This window comes from Bos javanicus, chromosome 9, assembly GCF_032452875.1.
Source record: "Bos javanicus breed banteng chromosome 9, ARS-OSU_banteng_1.0, whole genome shotgun sequence".
Lineage (NCBI taxonomy): Eukaryota > Metazoa > Chordata > Mammalia > Artiodactyla > Bovidae > Bos > Bos javanicus.
In genome coordinates, this window is record NC_083876.1 from 23,035,614 (window position 1) to 23,055,434 (window position 19,821).

Consider the following 19,821-nt stretch of genomic DNA (forward strand, 5'->3'; position numbering starts at 1 on the left):
AATAAAGAAAATCCAATTTGCTTACCTGACTCAACTTTTTTAGCTGTGAGCATGTAACACAAGAACTTAGCTGGTCATTATTGGTTAGTTTTTGTTTTGTTTTTAATACCAAATAAGAAATATATGTCTGAAGGATATGTCAATTGAAGTAACATTACTTCACAATTACACTAATACCCCAGTTACAGATAACTCATTTCATTCTCAGAAGTTACTGTTAAATTGATTTTTAGGTTACTCTTCCCCCAGGTACAAATATTGTGTACCTTCAAATTGATATGTTATATCTTATACTGGAAATACTAAGGAAAAAAAATGTTCTTTTCAGTAAAATTTATGCATTTGCTTTATTCTATCTCCTAATAGTGTTTTCTTAGATTTAATGATTAGAATTTATAGTGATTTTGTACTATTTTTATACACCTTCAGAAAATCCAGTCAAGTTGATTTTTCCTTAAATTTAATTGGTTTTGCAGTTCTTTCTTTCCTGAATTTTCAGAAACTTACAAACATTTTAGTTTGTGTTCTTTCTAACCTTCATTCCATAAATCATTATGTATTAATATTATCAAACTTTATGGCTTTAAATGCTAGTAAAGTAATGCTAGTAAAGTAATGCTCACAGTTCTCCAAGCCAGGCTTCAGCAATACGTGAACTGTGAACTTCGTAATGTTCAAGCTGGTTTTAGAAAAGGCAGAGGAACCAGAGATCAAATTGCCAACATCCACTGGAACATCGAAAAAGCAAGAGAGTTCCAGAAAAGCATCTATTTCTGCTTTATTGACTATGCCAAAGCCTTTGACTGTGTGGATCACAATAAACTGTGGAAGATTCTGAAAGAGACGGGAATACCAGACCACCTGACCTGCCTCTTGAGAAATCTGTATGCAGGTCAGGAAGCAACAGTTAGAACATGGACATGGAACAACAGACTGGATCCAAATAGGAAAAGGAGTACGTCAAGGCTGTATATTGTCACCCTGCTTATTTAACTTGTATGCAGAGTGCATCACGAGAAACGCTGGACTAGAAGAAGCACAAGCTGGAATCAAGATTGCTGGGAGAAATATCAATAACCTCAGATATGCAGATGACACCACCCTTATGGCAGAAAGAGAAGAGGAACTCAAAAGCCTCTTGATGAAGGTGAAAGAGGAAAGTGAAAAAGTTGGCTTAAAGCTCAACATTCAGAAAACAAAGATCATGGCATCCGGTCCCATCACTTCATGGGAAATAGACGTGGAAACAGTGTCAGACTTTATTTTTCTGGCTCCAAAATCACTGCAGATGGTGACTGCAGCCATGAAATTAAGACACTTACTCCTTGGAAGGAAAGTTATGACCAACCTAGATAACATATTCAAAAGCAGAGACATTACTTTGCCAAGAAAGGTTCGTCTAGTCAAGGCTATGGTTTTTCCTGTGGTCATGTATGGATGTGAGAGTTGGACTGTGAAGAAGGCTGAGCGCCGAAGAATTGATGCTTTTGAACTGTGGTGTTGGAGAAGACTCTTGAGAGTCCCTTGGACTGCAAGGAGATCCAACCAGTCCATTCTGAAGGAGATCAGCTCTGGGATTTCTTTGGAAGGAATGATGCTAAAGCTGAAACTCCAGTACTTTGGCCACCTCATGCGAAGAGTTGACTCATTGGAAAAGACTCTGATGCTGGGAGGGATTGGGGGCAGGAGGAGAAGGGGATGAGATGGCTGGATAGCATCGCTGACTCGATGGACGTGAGTCTTAGTGAACTCCGGGAGTTGGTGATGGACAGGGAGGCCTGGCGTGTTGCGATTCACAGGGTCTTGAAGAGTTGAACACGACTGAGCAACTGAACTGAACCGAATGGCTTTATATATTTTATTATGTCAGTCTTTTGTATCTGAAGCATACACTGCTCTGTGGTTGTTCATAGGTGTGGTTAAGTCTAGTTTTAAGTAAAGAAACCATAGATTAATGAAGAAAGCTCTCACAGAATTTTTAATTTATTCCCAGTCTTAACCATTACACTTAAATCACTGTATATGAGTCCAGCTTCAGTTGGATTGTAAATTATGTGCTGTGTATAAAACATAGTTCTTGTTCTCAAGGACTTCTACCATAGTAGAGGAAATCCAACTCTTCTATAAAACAGAATCAATTTTGAAATGGAAGTTAGTTGAGATCAATTTTTATTTACTTATTTAAATTTGAAAGTCGTCTTGGATTTCTCAGAGTAGTACTTCAAAATACTGCTTTATGTTTGGGTTTGCTGCTTTTGAGAGTTCAGAGCTTCAAGATAGAACAATAAAATGGACTTTTTTCCCTCATAAACTTTATTTTAAGCCCCTGGGGTCAGATAACACAGTTTTAATGAGAAAAGTAGATTAATTATCTTGAAGGATTTACCTTACTTTATATTCTCCACTCCCAGCCCTCCCAATAGGGAAAGTATCCACTCCCAGCCCTCCCAATGGGGAGATCAGGGATAGTCTGTCTAGTAAGCATGCAGACATACTGGTTGGCAGTTAATGTGCTGAAGTGAATAATTTCATATGTCAAGTGACTCTATTTTTAGGTGGTAGTCTCTCCAAAGATGGGATTTAAGATCTGTCTAGTTTTGTTTTGTTTTGTTTTTTAATTTTATTTTATTTTTAAACTTTACATAATTGTATTAGTTTTGCCAAATATCAAAATGAATCCGCCACAGGTATACATGTGTTCCCCATCCTGAACCCTCCTCCCTCCTCCCTCCCCATACCATCCCTCTGGGTCGTCCCAGTGCACTAGCCCCAAGCATCCAGTATCGTGTATCGAACCTGGACTGGCAACTCGTTTCTTACATGATATTTTACATGTTTCCATGCCATTCTCCCAAATCTTCCCACCCTCTCCCTCTCCCACAGAGTCCATAAGACTGTTCTATACATCAGTGTCTCTTTTGCTGTCTCGTACACCGGGTTATTGTTACCATCTTTCTAAATTCCATATATATGCGTTAGTATACTGTATTTATGTTTTTCCTTCTGGCTTACTTCACTCTGTATAATAGGCTCCAGTTTCAGAATTGGAAAGTGTGTATTGCTTTGTTTTGGAGTAACCTTACATAGGAAAGTTTTGATTTAATAGGGCTTTTTTAGTTTAGTTTTTTTAATGCAAACAGATTTTACTAATGTAGGTTATATTCTCTAGAGCAGTGATTCTTAACATTTTTTGCCTGTGTGCGTGCTCAGTCATATCAGACCCTTCGCAACCCTGTGGACTGCAGCCCGCCAGGCTCCTCTGTCCGTGGAATTTTCCAGGGAAGAATACTGTGGTGGGTTACCATTTCCTCCTTTTGAGGATTACTTTAAAAAAACTGTTTTTGACACTGTAAGTGCACCATTCTCCAATAAAATGTAAGATATACATTTTACATGTAATTTGAAGTAATGCACAAATCCCTAAAGCCCATTTTTATATGTATACATATATGTATATACATGTAGATCTTACATATATAGATATGTATCTTACACATATAAACATAAATATAGCTATATATCTTTATTGAGATACAATTCACATATTATGCAACTCATCTATTTAGAATATATGATTCAGTGGTTTTAAGTTCATTCATAGAGCTGTGTAACCATCCTTATAAACAGTTTTTTTAATTGAAGTGTAGTTGATTTACAAAGTATTAATTTATGCTGTATATAAAGAGATTCAGTTACACACATCTATAAATTTCTTTTTTATATTCTTTTCTGATAGGATTTATCATAGGATACTGAATATAGTTCCCTTTTCTCCACATTCTTTCCTCCGTTTGTTATTTGTGGAGTTTTTAATAATGGCCGTGCTGACCCGTGTGAGATGGTACCTCATTGTAGTTTTGATTTGCATTTCTCTAAGAAGTAGTGATGTTGAGCATCTTTTCATGTGCCTATTGGCCATTTGTGTTTCTTCTCTGGAGACATGTTGTTTGGAGACATATTTAGGTCTTCTGCCTGTTTTTTGATGTGTTGTTTGCTTCTGGTTGTTGTTGAGTTGTTTGAGCTGTTTGTATATTTTGGAAATTAAGCCCTTCTCTGTTGCATCATTAGCAGATATTTTCTCCCATTCTGTAGGTTTTCTTTTCTTTCTTCTTTTATTTTATACAACAAATGCTAAAGGAACTTCTCTTGGCACGAAATGCAAGATAAGGAAAAGACATACAGAAAATAAACCCAAAACAATTAAGAAAATGGTAATAGGATCATAATATTGATAGTTACCTCAAATGTAAATGGATTAAATGCACCAACCAAAAGACATAGACTGATTGGGCAGATGAAAACATGTGCATGTGTGCATTCCACTTACCCCATCACTCTTCTTAACCCCCTAAATTGTATGTAATTATTTTATATTGTTAGGTTAATCATGTTTCATGTTATAGCTTGAAATTGTAATTATCTTTTATTTTTTGTCTGGCTGTTGATTGTGAAAATTGATAAACATCTTTTACTATTGTGATTATGTAACTATTATTCACTTAATACCATTGTAGCATGCTTGGTTAACAGAAAATAATAGAATTCTCTACCACTACAACTATCATTTAATAGAAAAATAAAATAAAATATGTGGTGTTTTGTGAATATTTTTCAGTTAGCATAATGTTTTCAAAGTTCATCCATGTTGTCATATGTATCAGCACTTCATTCCTTTTTATAGTAGAATAATATTCCATTTTTTATTTATTCATCCATCAGTTGACAGACATTTGATTTGTTTCTCCTTGGCTATTATGAATAATGCTTCTTTGAACATTAATGTACAAATTTTTGTGTGAACGTGTTTTCATTTCTCTTGTGTATGTGTACCATACCTAGGAGTAGCATTGTTGGGTTGCATGGTAATTCTATGTTTAACCTTTTGAGAACGGCCGGACTACGTTCCAAAGCAGCTGCACCAATTTACATTCCCACCAGCTGTGTACCAGAGTACCAGCTTCTCCATGCCTTTGTCAGTACTTACTGTCTTTTTTATTTTAGCAATCCTAGTGTGGGTGAAATATCTCATGGTTCTGATTTGCATTTTCCTGATGGTTAATGATGTTGAGTTTATCACTTCATGTAATTATTGACCATTCATGTATCTTCTTTGGAGAAATGACTATTCAGATTCTTTACCCATTTTAAATTATTTGTCCTTTTATTATTGACTCGTAAGAGTCCTTTATTTATATGATTCAAGTGTCTCATCAGAAATATGGGAGATATATTTTCTTCCATTCTGTCAGTTGTCTTTTTACTTTGTTGATGACATATTTTGAAGCACAAACTTATTTCTTTTTTTTTTTTTTAAGATGCATTGGTTTATTTTATCTACAGCTGCTCTGGGTCTTTTTTGCTCTGCGAAGGCTTTCTCTAGTTGCGGGGAGCGGGAGTTACTCTTCGTTGTAGCTCTTGGGCTTCTCACTGCAGGGGCTTCTCTTGTTGCAGAGCACGGGCTCTAGGCTCGCTGGCTTCAGTAGTTGTGGCTCACAGGGTAAGTTGTCCCTCACGCAACATTTGGGATCTTCCCAGATCAGGGCTCGAACCCGTGTCCACTGCGCTGGCAGGCAGACTTTTAACCACTGGACCGCTAGGGAAGCCCAAGCACAAAGGTTTTTCATTTCGATGAAGTCCAGTTCATTTGTTTTCCCTTTCTTGTGGTTGTATTGCTTATTCTGCTTTTAGTATTATTCCTGAGAAATCCTAAGAAGGCCTAGAATAAATCTGAGGATTTATTCTTGTATTTTCTTCTCAGAGTTTTATAGTTCTAGCTATTAAATTTAGATGATTCATTTTGAATTGGTTTTTATGTAGGTGTGGGAAAGATTTTTTGATGTTGACTGTTTTTAAAGTCTTTATTGAATGTGTTACAATACTGCTTGTTTTATGTTTTGGTTTTTTGGCCCTGAGGCATGTGGGATCTCAGCTCCTCAACCAGGGATAGAACCCACACCCCAGGCATTGGAAGGCAAACTCGTAACCACTGGACCACCTGGGAAGTCCCCACATTGATTTTTTAATCAATTAATTAATTAATTGGCTGTGTTGGGTCCCCATTGCATTGTGCAGGCTTCTCACTGTGGTGGCTTCTCATGCTGTAGAGTACAGGCTCTAGAGTGCAGGCTCAGTAGTTACGGCACGCGGGCTTAGTTGTCCCCTTCGTCATGTGGGATCCTCCCTGACCAGGGATCAAACCATTGTCCCCTGAGTTGCAAGGTAGATTCTTTACCACTGGACCACCAGGGAAGTCCTCCCACATTGATTTTAAAATTGAGCCTCAATTAAATCCTTGTTAGTACTCTGTGTTATCTATTCTACTGCTGTGTAGCTATTACTCCCTAACTCAGTGGCCTAAAGCAGCAGAATTTCTGTAAATCATGAATTCGAGAGGCTTAGCTATGTAGTTCTGGCACACAGTCTCTCGTGAAATGAGTCAAGATGTCAGTTGGTACTACAGTCAAATCAAGGCTTGCCTGGGGATGAAGGATCTTCTGAAGAGATGGCTCACTTACAAGGCTGTTGGCAGAAAGCCTCAGTTCCTTACCGCAGGAACATCTCCATAAGGGCTCCTTGAAGTGTCCTTGTGCTGTTGAAGCTGGCTTTCCCCGGAGCCTGTGACCTAACAGAGAGAGAGCAGGGACGAAGCTGAAGTGCTTTTATGACCATCTTGGCCATTACACATTGTCACTTCTGCCGTATTATTTTCATTAGGACTGAGGCCCAGAATCCAGCCCAAGGGACTGGAGAATTAGGCACTGCTTTTTTAAAGTAATATCGAAGAATTTGTGGACATATTTTAAACTACCACTTATGCTTGTCAGTCTTATTAGAAATTTTTGTTTGCTGGGTCTCCGTTGCTTTGCCGGCTTTTCTCTAGTTGCGGCGAGCAGGGCTAGCCCAGGCTTCTCGTTATGGTGGCTTCTCTTGTTGTGGAGCGTGGGCTCTAGGACACGTGGGCTTCAGTAGTTGGGGCACCATGGGCTCAGTAGTTGTGGTTCCCAGGCTCTAGAGCACAGTTTCAGTAGTTGTGGTGCACAGGCTTAATTGCTCTGAGGCATGTCAAATCTTCCTGGATAAGGAATCAAACCAGTGTCCCCTGCATTAGCAGGCAGATTCTTTACCACTGAGCCATCAGGGAAGCCCAGTTTTATTAGAAGTTTTATTAGTTCCAAAAAGCTAATGTTCTTTCATACTATATGCCCATACTTTTATTGCTTAATAAAATAAGATGATCTCCAAGTCATTCATTTCTTTTTTTTTTTTCCCTATTGTTGTTGTTTTTAAAGTCCCTGATGTTTCTAATCTAACCAGTTTTATTACATTTTAGGATCAAAACAAAGAGGAGGTGTATGTGTATCAGAAGTGTTATATTGGCAAATATGACAGAGAAATAACATGATTTCTAATATGAACTAAGTGCAGGAATATTTCCTACTTTTTCGTAAGCCCTAAGTGCTCACAGCCATTTCTCCAGTCCCTAGGAAGGAAGACATGAGTAGTTATCTCTGAAGCTGTCTTTGAATATTTCCATGACCCTGAATGCTAGCTGCCTAGAATGTTGATCACTTCTAATTCAAAACACATTTTAAAGTTAGCCATTAGGGAGAGGGTGGGATGATTTGGGAGAATGGCATTGAAACATGTATAATGTCATATAAGAAACGAATCACCAGTCCAGGTTTGATGCAGGATACAGAATACACGGCTGGTGCACTGGAATGACCCAGAGGGATGGTACTGGGAGGGAGGTAGGAGGGGGGTTCAGGATAGGGAGCACGTGTACACCCATGGCAGATTCATGTTGATGTATGGCAAAACCAATACAATATTGTAGAGTAATTAACCTCCAATTAAAATAAATTTTAAAAATAAATAAATAAAGTTAGCCATTAGCTCTGAACCCATTTTAATACTTTCCTTTGTAACTTTGGTTCCTCTTGCAAACTTTGTTTTTGTAGGTAATGATTTTACATGACTTTGGAATTGGTCTCTAGGAGGACGCTGTGGGAGGATGAACACAGAAGAGCTGGAGTTATTGAGTGACTCCAAATACAGGAACTATGTAGCTGCAGTTGACAAAGCACTGAAGAATTTTGAATACTCCAGTGAGTGGGCGGATTTGATATCAGCACTTGGAAAACTTAATAAGGTATGTCTGTCTTGCTCATTTCATAAGAAGGGATAAAAATCAGAAATCTGCATCTGTATTTTCTGGATTTCTCTAAATCTTGAAGTAAAGAATTTAAAAACAACCTCAGAATTACTTTTTTAAAATTCTCCAATCTAGAATATTTTCCTCTTTATTTTTTAATTGGAGGATAATTGCTTTACAATGTTGTGTTGCTCCTGCCATACAACAATGAGAATCAGTTATAATTATATATGACTCCTCCTTCCTGAGCCCTCCTCCCCACTCCCTTGCCTACCCCTCTAGGTCATCACAGAGTGCTAGGCTGAATTACTTTTGATTCTGCTATTTTACTTCATTAATTGCATGCCTTTGTAGTCAGGCTTTTTGTTTTGTTTTGTTTTGTTTTGTTTTTGAGACCAAAACCACAACAGTACTTGAAAAATATAGTTAATCTATTATTATGTATAAATGCAAGATTAGGAAACAAATATGCTAACCACGAAGGTTGACAAGGTTTTATAATTGAGTATCAGATATGGTTCTGGAGTTCCTGGCAGCAAAATGAAGAGCTGCACATGGAAAGCAGTAACTGCTGCGTCCTTTCCAAATGGAATAAAGCATCAAAGAAATGTGTTATATCCAGGCAGTTCTTAGTTACACTCAGTGCTTTTTACAGAAGTGGCAAGCAATTGCTTAGGCCTTGGGGCGAGGCCTTGGATGATCCTTCTTGACATGTCTGGTTTTTATCCACTGTTAATACAGCGGCATCACTGTTCAACTCGTAGCTTTGGATTTTGACCCCCTTTTTTTTTTAAACTTACATCAAAATTTTCTCACTTCATACCCATAGTTTTGATATTGGAGCTTCTTTAGGTTTGTTTTTAATAGCATGTATTGAATATGAATGCTTCTAAATATTAAGTGGACCAGGGGAACAGATAGGAAAAGTGAGCACTTCTTGTAACTATTTTAACATCATCAGTTTATCATACAATTTATCCTAAAATACATATCAAGGACAATAGTTTTCAACTTTAATACTTACTATAGATAATTACCCTGATAATTTAAAAAGAAAAACTTCCATTTTCAGTGTGCCATGGATTTATCTTAAAATGAGATGCACAAACTTCTTTTTGACATGTTGACTTCTAAAATTTATCATTTGAGATTTGATAAATTCTTAAAATTTTTACAATATCTTCAAGAAATTGCATCTAAAAGTATGAGTTTGTTTAAAGGTAGTTACGTTTTTACTTATCTTGAAGGGGCTCTTTTCTGAAGACTTAGTAGGAACTTAGGCTTGTAAAAAGCTTTTTACACTTTTGTAAAAGGCACTGACTATAATTCAGAACTGCCTGGCTATAAAATGTATGTTTGGGGCTTCCCAGGTGGCACCAGTGGTAAAGAACCCACCTGCCAATGCAGGAGATGTAAGAGATGTGGGTTCCATCCCTGGGTTGGAAGATCCCTTGGAGGAGGAAATGGCAACCCACTCCAGTATTCTTGCCTGGAGAATCCCATGGACAGAGGAACTTGGCAGGCTACAGTCCATGGGGTCGAAAAGAGTCTGACACGACTGAGCGACTGACACTACTACTAGTAGGAACTGTGTGTAAAAGCAGTTCATTAAACTTTGGAAATTAATTTGCCTAATTAAGTACTATTAATTTTTATAGTTATCCATATCATGAAAACAGATTTCACTGTATCCAGATACCACAACATAGGATATGCAATGCACCAGTGAAACTTAACTAAAGTCATGGTGATACAAGGCAAGGGTTATATATGTACAAATCTGTTGCAGATAGTCTAAATATGTTTTAGTTTAAAATTTTATCATTTATTAATATACTAAATTTTCACCTTATTTATACAAGTTTTTTAACTCAAATGATTTTAGAAAATAGTGCCGTATTTTGCTTTATTAAAAGTTTTTATTTGGTATTAGTAGAATTTCTTTATTGAAGCATTTTGTTATAGATCATTAACTTTCCTTCTGCAGAGGAACTTCTGGTAATAATTATTTATACTTTTCTTTCAAATATGTGTAAATATTGATTCTTTGCTCCTACATCTAAAATTCAATTTAATGTTTTAGAAATGAAAGGCAGCTAATTTAAAAAAATATTTTTTTGTAGTTGAATTCCTATTGATGTTGTGGCCTTGATTTGCTTTGCGTTTTAAAGTCTAGTTTTATTTATATTGGTTACATCCAATTGAAGACTGAATTGAAGACCATTGAAAATGTTATATCTAAGCAGACCTCAGACCCTTCAAATTTACTTTTTTTTTTATGAACTGGAAGGATCTAGTGCTTTGCTTTTGTACTGCCTTTGGCAGAACAATCATTTTATATATTTTAACCTCAGTTCTTTATTTTCTAAAATAAAGGACTTCTTTTGTGTTTCATCTCAATTCCAGTTCTCGTCTATTGTACCATATACATTCTGAATGTTTATTAAGTATTCTTGCCTGGAAAATCCATGGACGGAGGAGCCTGGTAGGCTGCAGTCCATGGGGTCACTAAGAGTCAGATACGACTGAGCGACTTCACTTTCACTTTTTACTTTCATGCATTGGAGGAGGAAATGGCAACCCACTCCAGTGTTCTTGCCTAGAGTACCCCAGGGCCGGGGAAGCCTGGTGGGCTGCCGTCTATGGGGTTGCACAGAGTCGGACACGACTGAAGCGACTTAGCAGCAGCAGCAGCAGCATTTTGCCATAATACTCTGAAGAACTTCATTTATAAATCTTCTATTATTTAAATAAATTAATCTCCTTTGGGTGGTATTTATGAGTTTGCATCTTCTATAAATTCTACCTTGACCATCTTTTCTAAAGAAATGCGGTGGTTGAATACAGCAATATGTATTTGGTCCAGTTGGGAAATTAGTAAAAGCAAATGGACAAGTATAATCTTATGTGTGTTCTTGCTGTAAAATGATATACTACAGCAGTGGTTGTTCCTCTTCCAACTACATGTTTTTGTTGAGGTTCAGTTTTCTAAATATATTTCAAACAGTGTATCAGAAAAAAAAAGGTTGAAGGCTGTTAAAAGATTTTCAAAAATCTAAAATAGTACCTTTCTTCTGAGCAAATTTATTTTGGAAAATACTATTATTTTTCATAAAAATGTTATTTCTGTTTACATGTAACAAATTGATTTTTTAACAAATTAGTAAATATTTTTAAATCCTCAGTTTTAATTTTCAGTCTAGTTTTACTGATGTAACTGACAAAAACAAAAGTTTTTTTTACATCCTCTCTAATTTTTTCTCCTTTGAAGTCCTATATCAAGGATTTTTGATAATACTATGCCAGAAAATGGAAGTAAAATGAAATGCAATATTCTTTCTCAACTGAATTAAGATGTTTTCTTCAAGGTTTTACAAAATAATGCAAAATACCAAGTAGTACCCAAAAAGCTGACCATAGGCAAGCGCCTAGCTCAGTGTCTGCATCCAGCACTACCGGGTGGAGTTCATCGGAAGGCACTTGAAACGTACGAAATTATCTTCAAAATCATTGGACCTAAGCGACTTGCCAAAGATCTCTTTTTATATAGGTGAGATCATTTTACTATGTGTTTGCGTGTAAATAAAGTATTTTAAAACTTTTTTATGTTTTTTGCAGTAAAAGCTAAACAATTGAAAACTCCTTAATGATGAAAGTTTTCAATATCAATTGTAATTACTTTGATAAAAAAGTACATTAGAAAAATTTACTTAAATTTAAAAGCATTGTGTTTTATTTATTTATTATGGCTCACTGTGCAGCTTGTGAGATCTTAGTTCCCTGACAGGATCAAACCTGGATCCTCTGGAATGGAAACACAGAGTCTTAACCACTGGAACACCAGGGAATTCCCAGTACTCTGCAGTTTTACTGTGCTGTATTCCTACCTGGAGAATCTCATGGACAGAGGAGCCTGGCAGGCTACAGTCCATGGGGTTGCAAAGAGTCGGACATGACTGAGCGACTAACACAACATTTAGAGATAAATGGGCTTCCTTGGTGACTCAGATGGTAAAGAATCTGCCAACAATTCAGGAGACCCAGGTTAGATCCCTGGGTTGGGAAGTCCCCTGGAGGCGGGCATGGCAACCCCCTCCCGTATTCTTGCTTAGAGAATCCTATGGACTGAGGAGCCTGGTGGGCTACAGCCCATAGGGTCACAAAGAGTTGGACACAAGTGAGCAACTATCACTTTCACTTTTATCTTTTTATTTATCCTGGTTGGGATTCATTGGGATTTTAAAATATGTGAATCAGTGTTATGTATGTTCAGTCCCTAAGTTGTATTCAGTTCTGCAACCCCATGGACTGTAACGTGACAGGCTCCTCTATTCTCTGTCTCCTGGAGTTTGCTCAGACTCATGTACATTGAGTCAGTGATGGTATCTAACTATCTCATCATCTGCCAACCCCTTCTTCTTTGCCTTCAGTCTTTCCCAGCCAGCATCAGGGTCTTTTCCAGTGAGTCTACTCATCCCATCAGATGGCCAAAGTATTGGAACTTCAGCTTCAACATCAGTCCTTCCAATGAATTAAATATTCATTCAAACCCTGAAGGTTGAATTGACTGGTTTGAACTCCTTGAAATCCAAGGGACTCTCAAGAGTCTTCTTCAGTACCACAATTCAAAAGCATCAATTCTTTAGCGCTTAGCCTTCTTTATGTTTCAGCTCTCAAATATCCATACATGACTACTGGAAAAACCATAGCTTTGACTGTACAGAACTTTGTCAGCAAAGTGATGTCTCTGCTTTTTAATATGATGTGTAGGTTCGTCATAGCTTTCATTTCAAGGACTGTGTGCTGTGCTTAGTCGCTCAGTCGTGTCCAACTCTTTGCGAGCCCGTGGACTGTAGCCCATCAGGCTCTTTTGTCCATGGGGATTCTCCAGGCAAGAATACTGGAGTGGGTTGCCATGCCCTCCTCCAGAGGATCTTCCCAACCCATGGATTGAACCCATGTCTCCCACATTGCAGGTGGATTCTTTGTCTGAGCCAGCAGGGAACAGGTGTTTATTAATTTCATGGCTGCAATCACCGCACACAGTGATTTTGGAACCCAGGAAAATAATTGTCACTGCTTCCACATTTTCTCCTTCTATTTCCCATGAAGTGATGGGACTGGTTGCCATGCATTTTCTCCTATTTCCCATGAAGTGATGGGACTGGTTGCCATGATCTTAGTTTTGTTAATGTTGTTTCAAGCCAGCATTTTTACTCTCCTCTTTCACTCTCATCAAGAGGCTCTTTAGTTCCTCTTCATTTTCTGCCACTAGAATGATATCATCTGCAATGTCTGAGGTTGTTGATTTCTCCCAGCAATCTTGATTTTAGCTTGTGATTCATCCAGCCTGGCATTTTGCATGATGTACTCAGCATATAAGTTAAATAAGCAGGGTGACAATTTACAGCCTTGTCGTACTCCTTTCCCAATTTGAAACTGTTTAGCTATTCCATGTCTGATTCTAACTGTTGCTTCTTGACCTACAGGTTTCTCAGGAGACAGGTAAGGTGGTCTGGTATTCCCATTTCTAAGAATTTTCCACAGTTTGTTGTGATACAGTCAAAGGCTTTAGTGTAGTCAGCGAAGCAGAAGTAGATGTTTTTCTAGAATTTCCTTGCTTTCTTCGTGATCCAGCGAATATTGACAATTTGATCTCTGGTTCCTCTGCCTTTTCCAAACCTAGCTTGTACATCTGGAAGTTCTCAGGTTACATACTCCTGAGGCTGAGCTTGAAGGATTTTGAGCTTTACCTAGTATGAAATGAGTGCAGTTGTCTGGTAGTTTGAACTTTCTTTGGCATTTCCCTTCTTTGAAATTATATGAAAACTGACTGTTTCTGGTCCTAAGGCCACTGCTGAATTTTCCAAATTTACTAACATATTGAGTGCAGCACTTTAACATCATCTTTTAGGATTTTAAATAGCTCATCTGGAATTACGTCACCTCCACTAGACCTGTTTGTAGTGATGCTTCCTAAGGCCTATTTGACTTTACACTCCAGGATATCCAGCTCTAGGTGATGGACCACACCACTGTGGTCATTCATGTCATTAAGACTTTTTTTGTATAGTTGTTCTGTGTATTCTTGCCACCTCTTCTTAATCTCTTCTACATCTGTTAGGTTCTTACTGTTTCTGTCCTTTATCATGTCCATCTTTGCATCAAATATTGTCTTGGTATCTCTAATTTTCTTGAAGAGATCTCTAGTCTTTCCCATTCTATTTAATAGTTTTCTTGTATTTGCATTGTTTATTTAAGAAGGCTTTCTTATCTCTCCTTGCTATTCTCTGAAACTCTACCTTCAGTTTATCTTTCCCTTTGTCCCTTGCCTTTCACTTCTCTTCTTTTCTCAGTTATTTGTAAAGCCTCCTCAGACAACCACTTTGCCTTCTTGCATTTCTTTTTCTTGGTCATGGTTTTGGTCAATGCCTCCTGTATGATGTTATGAACCTCTGTTGGTCATTCTTCAGGCACTCTGTCTACCAGATCTGATTCCTTACATCTATTTGTCACCTCCACTGTATAATCATAAGGGATTTGATTTAGGTTGTACCTGAATAGCCTAGTGGTTTTCCTTACCTCCTTCCATTTAAGCTTGAATTTTCCAATAAGGAGCTCATGATATGAGCCACAGTCAGCTCCATGTCTTGTTTTTGCTGACTGTAGGGAGCTTCTCCATCTTCAGCTGCAAAGAACATAATCTGTCTGATTTTGATACTGACCATCTGGTGGTATCCATGTATAAAGTTGTCTCTTGGATTGTTGGCAAAGGGTGTTTGCTATGTCCGGCATGCTCTCTTGACAAAACTCCGTTAGCCTTTGCCCTGCTTCATTTTGGACTCTCAGGCCAAACTGGCCTGTTATTATGGATCTCTCTTCCTACTTTTGCATTCCAATCCCCTGTGATGAAAATGACATCTTTTTTTGGTGTTAGTTCTAGAAGGTCTTGTAGGTTTTCATGGAATCTGTCAACTTCAGCTTCTTCGGCATCAGTGGTTGGGGCATAGACTTGGATTACTGTGACATAGAATGGTTTGCCTTGGAAACAAACCAAGATCTTCCTTTTGTTTTTGAGATTGCACCCAAGTACTGCATTTCAGACTCTTTTGTTGATTATGAGTGCTATTCCATTTCTTCTAAGGGGTTCTTGCCCACAGTGGTAGATGCAGTGGTCATCTGAATTAAATCCACCCATTCCAGTCCATTTTAGTTCACTGATTCCTAAGATGTCTGTGTTCACTTTTGCCATCTCCTGCCTGACCTTGTCCAGTTTACCTTGATTCTTGAACCTTACATTCCAGGTTCCTATGCACCATTTTTCTTTACAGTGTCGGACTTTACTTTCACTACCAGACACATCCACAACTGAGCGTCATTTCTGCTTTGGCCCAGCTGCTATATTCTTTCTGGAGCTATCGGTTATTACCTTCCACTCTTCCCCAGTAGCGTGTTGGACAGTTTCCAGCCTGGAGGGGCTCATCTTCCGGTGTCGTATGTTTTTGCCTTTTTATATGATTCATGGGGTTCTCGTGACAAGAATACTGGAATGGGTTGCCATTCCCTCCCCCAGTGGACCACATTTCGTCAAAACTCTTCATTATGACCCGTCTGTCTCTGGGGGCCCTGTACGGCATGGCTCATAGCTTCTTTGAGTTGCACAAGCATCTTCACCATGACAAGACTATGATCCGTGAATGGGTTTGAGTCAATACCTTTCATCAATTCTGAAGTCTTTTTAAATTGCCTTTACTCCATATATTCTCTCTTCCTTTATTTGGAGCTATGATTTAAAACATGTTAGAACTTTTCATTCTGGCTTCCCCGTATCTTATCCTCTCTTTCCTTTTAGTTTGATGCAGTCCCACTTGTTTATTCTTGCTTTTGCTGCCTTTGCTCTAGGTTACCTGTCCCAGAATATCACTGCCGAGACCAATGTCAAGGAACTTTTATGTATATATTCTCCTCTGTTTTATAATTTCAGGCCTTATATTTAAGTATTTAATCCATTTTGAGTTAACTTTTGTGAGTGGCATGAGATAGGGATCTTATTTCATTCTTTTACATGTGCATATTTAGTTTTCCTGTCTCATTCTTGACACCGGCAATACAGATAGCCTTTTGTACATTTTGGTCAGCGTTGTCATGAGTTTATCATATTTTTAGTCTTTTTAAAAACAAAATTTTGATTTCATTGATCTATTTTACTGTGTATGTTTCTTCTCTTTAAATTCCTTGTGGATTTTTTGAAAGTCAGTAATAGGTATTTTTTAATACTGATAATACTACTGTGTTGAAGAGCACTTTAAAAAAAAACTGAGAATTGCTCAGTGTTACATGTAATAACTGACAGATTCCTTCCTTAAGGCAAAAATTTTCAATATAACTCATGTCTGCTCCTTTTTAAACAGAAAGTTTATCTTAAGAAACAACTATTTCACAAACTTGCAGTGTATCTAATTTTATTAGCAGTATGTTATATAAGAAGAATAAATTAATTCTAGAATACTATGTCTAAATATGGCAGACAGTCTTACATACACATACCTTATGAGTAAAATTGTTATTCTGTATTTTTTAGAGTATAGCTAATTTAAAAACTAGAATTTGTATTATGTTGGATTTTTAAATTTTTAGTTTAATCTAAAGGTTTATTCTTTAGCATAATTAAATACCAATACTTTTAAAATTCTGTAACCTATTACATGATAAAACATATTGTGTCTTCAAGTTTCTTTCTTTAATGTGATACAGTACACTAAGCTGTCACTAAGAACACTAGATGTGCAATTTGAGCCCCATCAAATATTAAGTGGGTGTGTAAAGTAAACTTTTGCTAATACAAATCCTAGAAAGGGATTTTAGAGCTGACAGCATTCAAGTGTCCGAGAATGACTGAAATCAGCCAGTACCTTGTGAATAATAAGTAGGGAAAAGGAACAGGACCATTCTGTGAATATTTGCTGTGTCCTGTCCAACTCTTTGTTACCCATGGACTGTAGTCTGCCAGGCTCTGTCCATGGGATTCTCCAGGCAAGAGTACTGGAATGGGTTGCCATTGACTTCTCCAGGGGATCTTCCCAACCCAGGATCGAATCTTCATCTCCTGTATCTCCTGCATCAGCAGGCAATACTTTACCACTGAACCACCTGGAAATATTCATGGGAAGTCTCGTGAATATTTAGGAGTTACATTATTTAAAGGGCAGGTGGACGAAAGTAGTCAGTGGAAAGGAACAAGAGTCAGAGAGAGAAAATATACCAGGAGACAGAGCTCACCTGGAAGCCAAAACTGGAATGAGTTTCAAGAGAAAGTTGTGGTGAATAGTATCAAATACTACAGACAAATGAAACAGTCAGGACTGAAAGTAGACCAACAAATGTGGCCTTTAGTAGAGAATGGTGATGATATTGAGAACAGTTTTAATAGAGCGGGTAGACGTATCAGAAGGTGATAGACAGAAGTGGTTTTTTTGTTTGTTTTTTCTCCAAAAGTTGAAGTAGGAAGACAGCTTCAAGCCAGGAAGTAATTAAGATAAAGGTTTTAGAATTTTGTTGTCATTTGTTCTCTTTTTAGAATCATTGGGAGAAATTTAAGCACAGTTGTTAGTGCAGGAAGAAAGAAATTATATGAAAGAAAAAGTATGTTGGATAAAACAGGGCCCTGGGAAAGGTAGACATTGGACCCTGAGGCAAGGCTACTACTGTAGTTTTAAGTCACACTGTACCTAAAGTTGAAGGCAGAAATGTGGGAAGTTGAGGGAGTTCCCACTAGATGACCTCTGTTTTCAGTATAAAGTAGGAGCAAGACAGATTCTTAATTCATTTATTAAGCACTTTGTAAAGGCAGGACTTGGTTTTAAGGTCTTCAGTTTAGTTCAGTCGCTCAGTCGTGTCCGACTCTTTGCGACCCCATGAATCGCAGCACGCCAGGCCTCCCTGTCCATCACCAACTCTCGGAGTTCACCCAGACTCACGTCCATTGAGTCAGTGATGCCATCCAGCCATCTCATCCTCTGTCGTCCCCTTCTCCTCCTGCCCCCAATGCTTCCCAGCATCAGAGTCTTTTCCAATGAGTCAACTCTTCACATGAGGTGGCCAAAGTACTGGAGTTTCAGCTTTAGCATCATTCCTTCCAAAGAAATCCCAGGGCTGATCTCCTTCAGAATGGACTGGTTGGATCTCCTTGCAGTCCAAGGGACTCTCAAGAGTCTTCTCCAACACCACAATTCAAAAGCATCAATTCTTAAGCGCTCAGCCTTCTTCACAGTCCAACTCTCACATCCATACATGACTACTAGAAAAACCATAGCCTTGACTAGACGAACCTTTGTTGGCAAAGTAATGTCTCTGCTTTTGAATATGCTACCTAGGTTGGTCATAACTTTCCTTCCAAGGAGTAAGTGTCTTTTAATTTCATGGCTGCAATCACCATCTTCAGTGATTTTGGAGCCCCAAAAATAAAGTCTGACACTGTTTCCACCGTTTCCCCATCTATTTCCCATGAAGTGATGAGACCGGATGCCATGATCTTCGTTTTCTGAATGTTGAGCTTTAAGCCAACTTTTTCACTCTCCACTTTCACTTTCATCAAGAGGCTTTTTAGTTCCTCTTCACTTTCTGCCATAAGGGTGGTGTCATCTGCATATCTTAGGTTCTTGATACTTCTCCCGACAATCTTGATTCCAGCTTGTGTTTCTTCCAGTCCAGCGTTTCTCATGATGTACTCTGCATATAAGTTAAATAAGCAGGGTGACAATATACAGCCTTGACGTACTCCTTTTCCTATTTGGAACCAGTCTGTTGTTCCATGTCCAGTTCTAACTGTTGCTTCTTGACCTACATACACATTTCTCAGGAGGCAGGTCAGGTGGTCTGGTATTCCCATCTCTTTCAGAATTTTCCATAGTTTATTGTGAACCACACAGTCAAAGACTTTGGCATAGTCAATAAAGCAGAAATAGATGTTTTTCTGGAACTCTCTTGCTTTTTTGATGATCCAGTGGATGTTGGCAATTTGATCTCTGGTTCCTCTGCCTTTTCTAAAACCAGCTTGAACATCAGGAAGTTCACGGTTCACATATTGCTGAAGCCTGGCTTGGAGATTTTTGAGCATTACTTTACTAGCGTGTGAGATGAGTGCAATTGTGCAGTAGTTTGAGCATTCTTTGGCATTGCCTTTCTTTGGGACTGGAATGAAAACTGACCTTTTCCAGTCCCGTGGCCACTGCTGAGTTTTCCAAATTTGCTGGCATATTGAGTGCAGCACTTTCACAGCATCATCTTTCAGGATTTGAAATAGCTCAACTGGAATTCCATCACCTCCACTAGCCTTGTTCGTAGTGATGCTTTCTAAGGTCCACTTGACTCCACATTCCAGGATGTCTGGCTCTAGGTCTGTGATCACACCATCATGATTATCTGGGTCATGAAGATCTTTTTTGTACAGTTCTTCTGTATACTCTTGCCACCTCTTCTTAGTATCTTCTGCTTCTGTTAGGTCCATACCATTTCTGTCCTTTATCGAGCCCATCTTTGTATGAAATGTTCCCTTGGTATCTCTAATTTTCTTGAAGAGATCTCTAGTCTTTCCCATTCTATTGTTTTCCTCTATTTCTTTGCATTGACCGGCTGAAGAAGGCTTTCTTATCTCTTCTTGCTATTCT

General features: G+C 38.2%; 1 protein-coding gene across 4 annotated transcripts in view; it reads left to right on the forward strand.

The window, feature by feature from the left end:
- The window catches only part of DOP1A (DOP1 leucine zipper like protein A), a 125,452-nt gene that overhangs the window by 30,049 nt on the left and 75,582 nt on the right, over positions 1-19,821 (forward strand). For all 4 annotated transcript variants that reach the window (XM_061427303.1, XM_061427305.1, XM_061427304.1 and 1 more), the window contains exons 2-3: positions 7,962-8,152; positions 11,524-11,705. In XM_061427303.1, coding sequence (XP_061283287.1) covers positions 8,015-8,152; positions 11,524-11,705 — 320 coding nt within the window. In that variant the 5' untranslated portion in view covers positions 7,962-8,014. The remainder of the gene's footprint in view (positions 1-7,961; positions 8,153-11,523; positions 11,706-19,821) is intronic.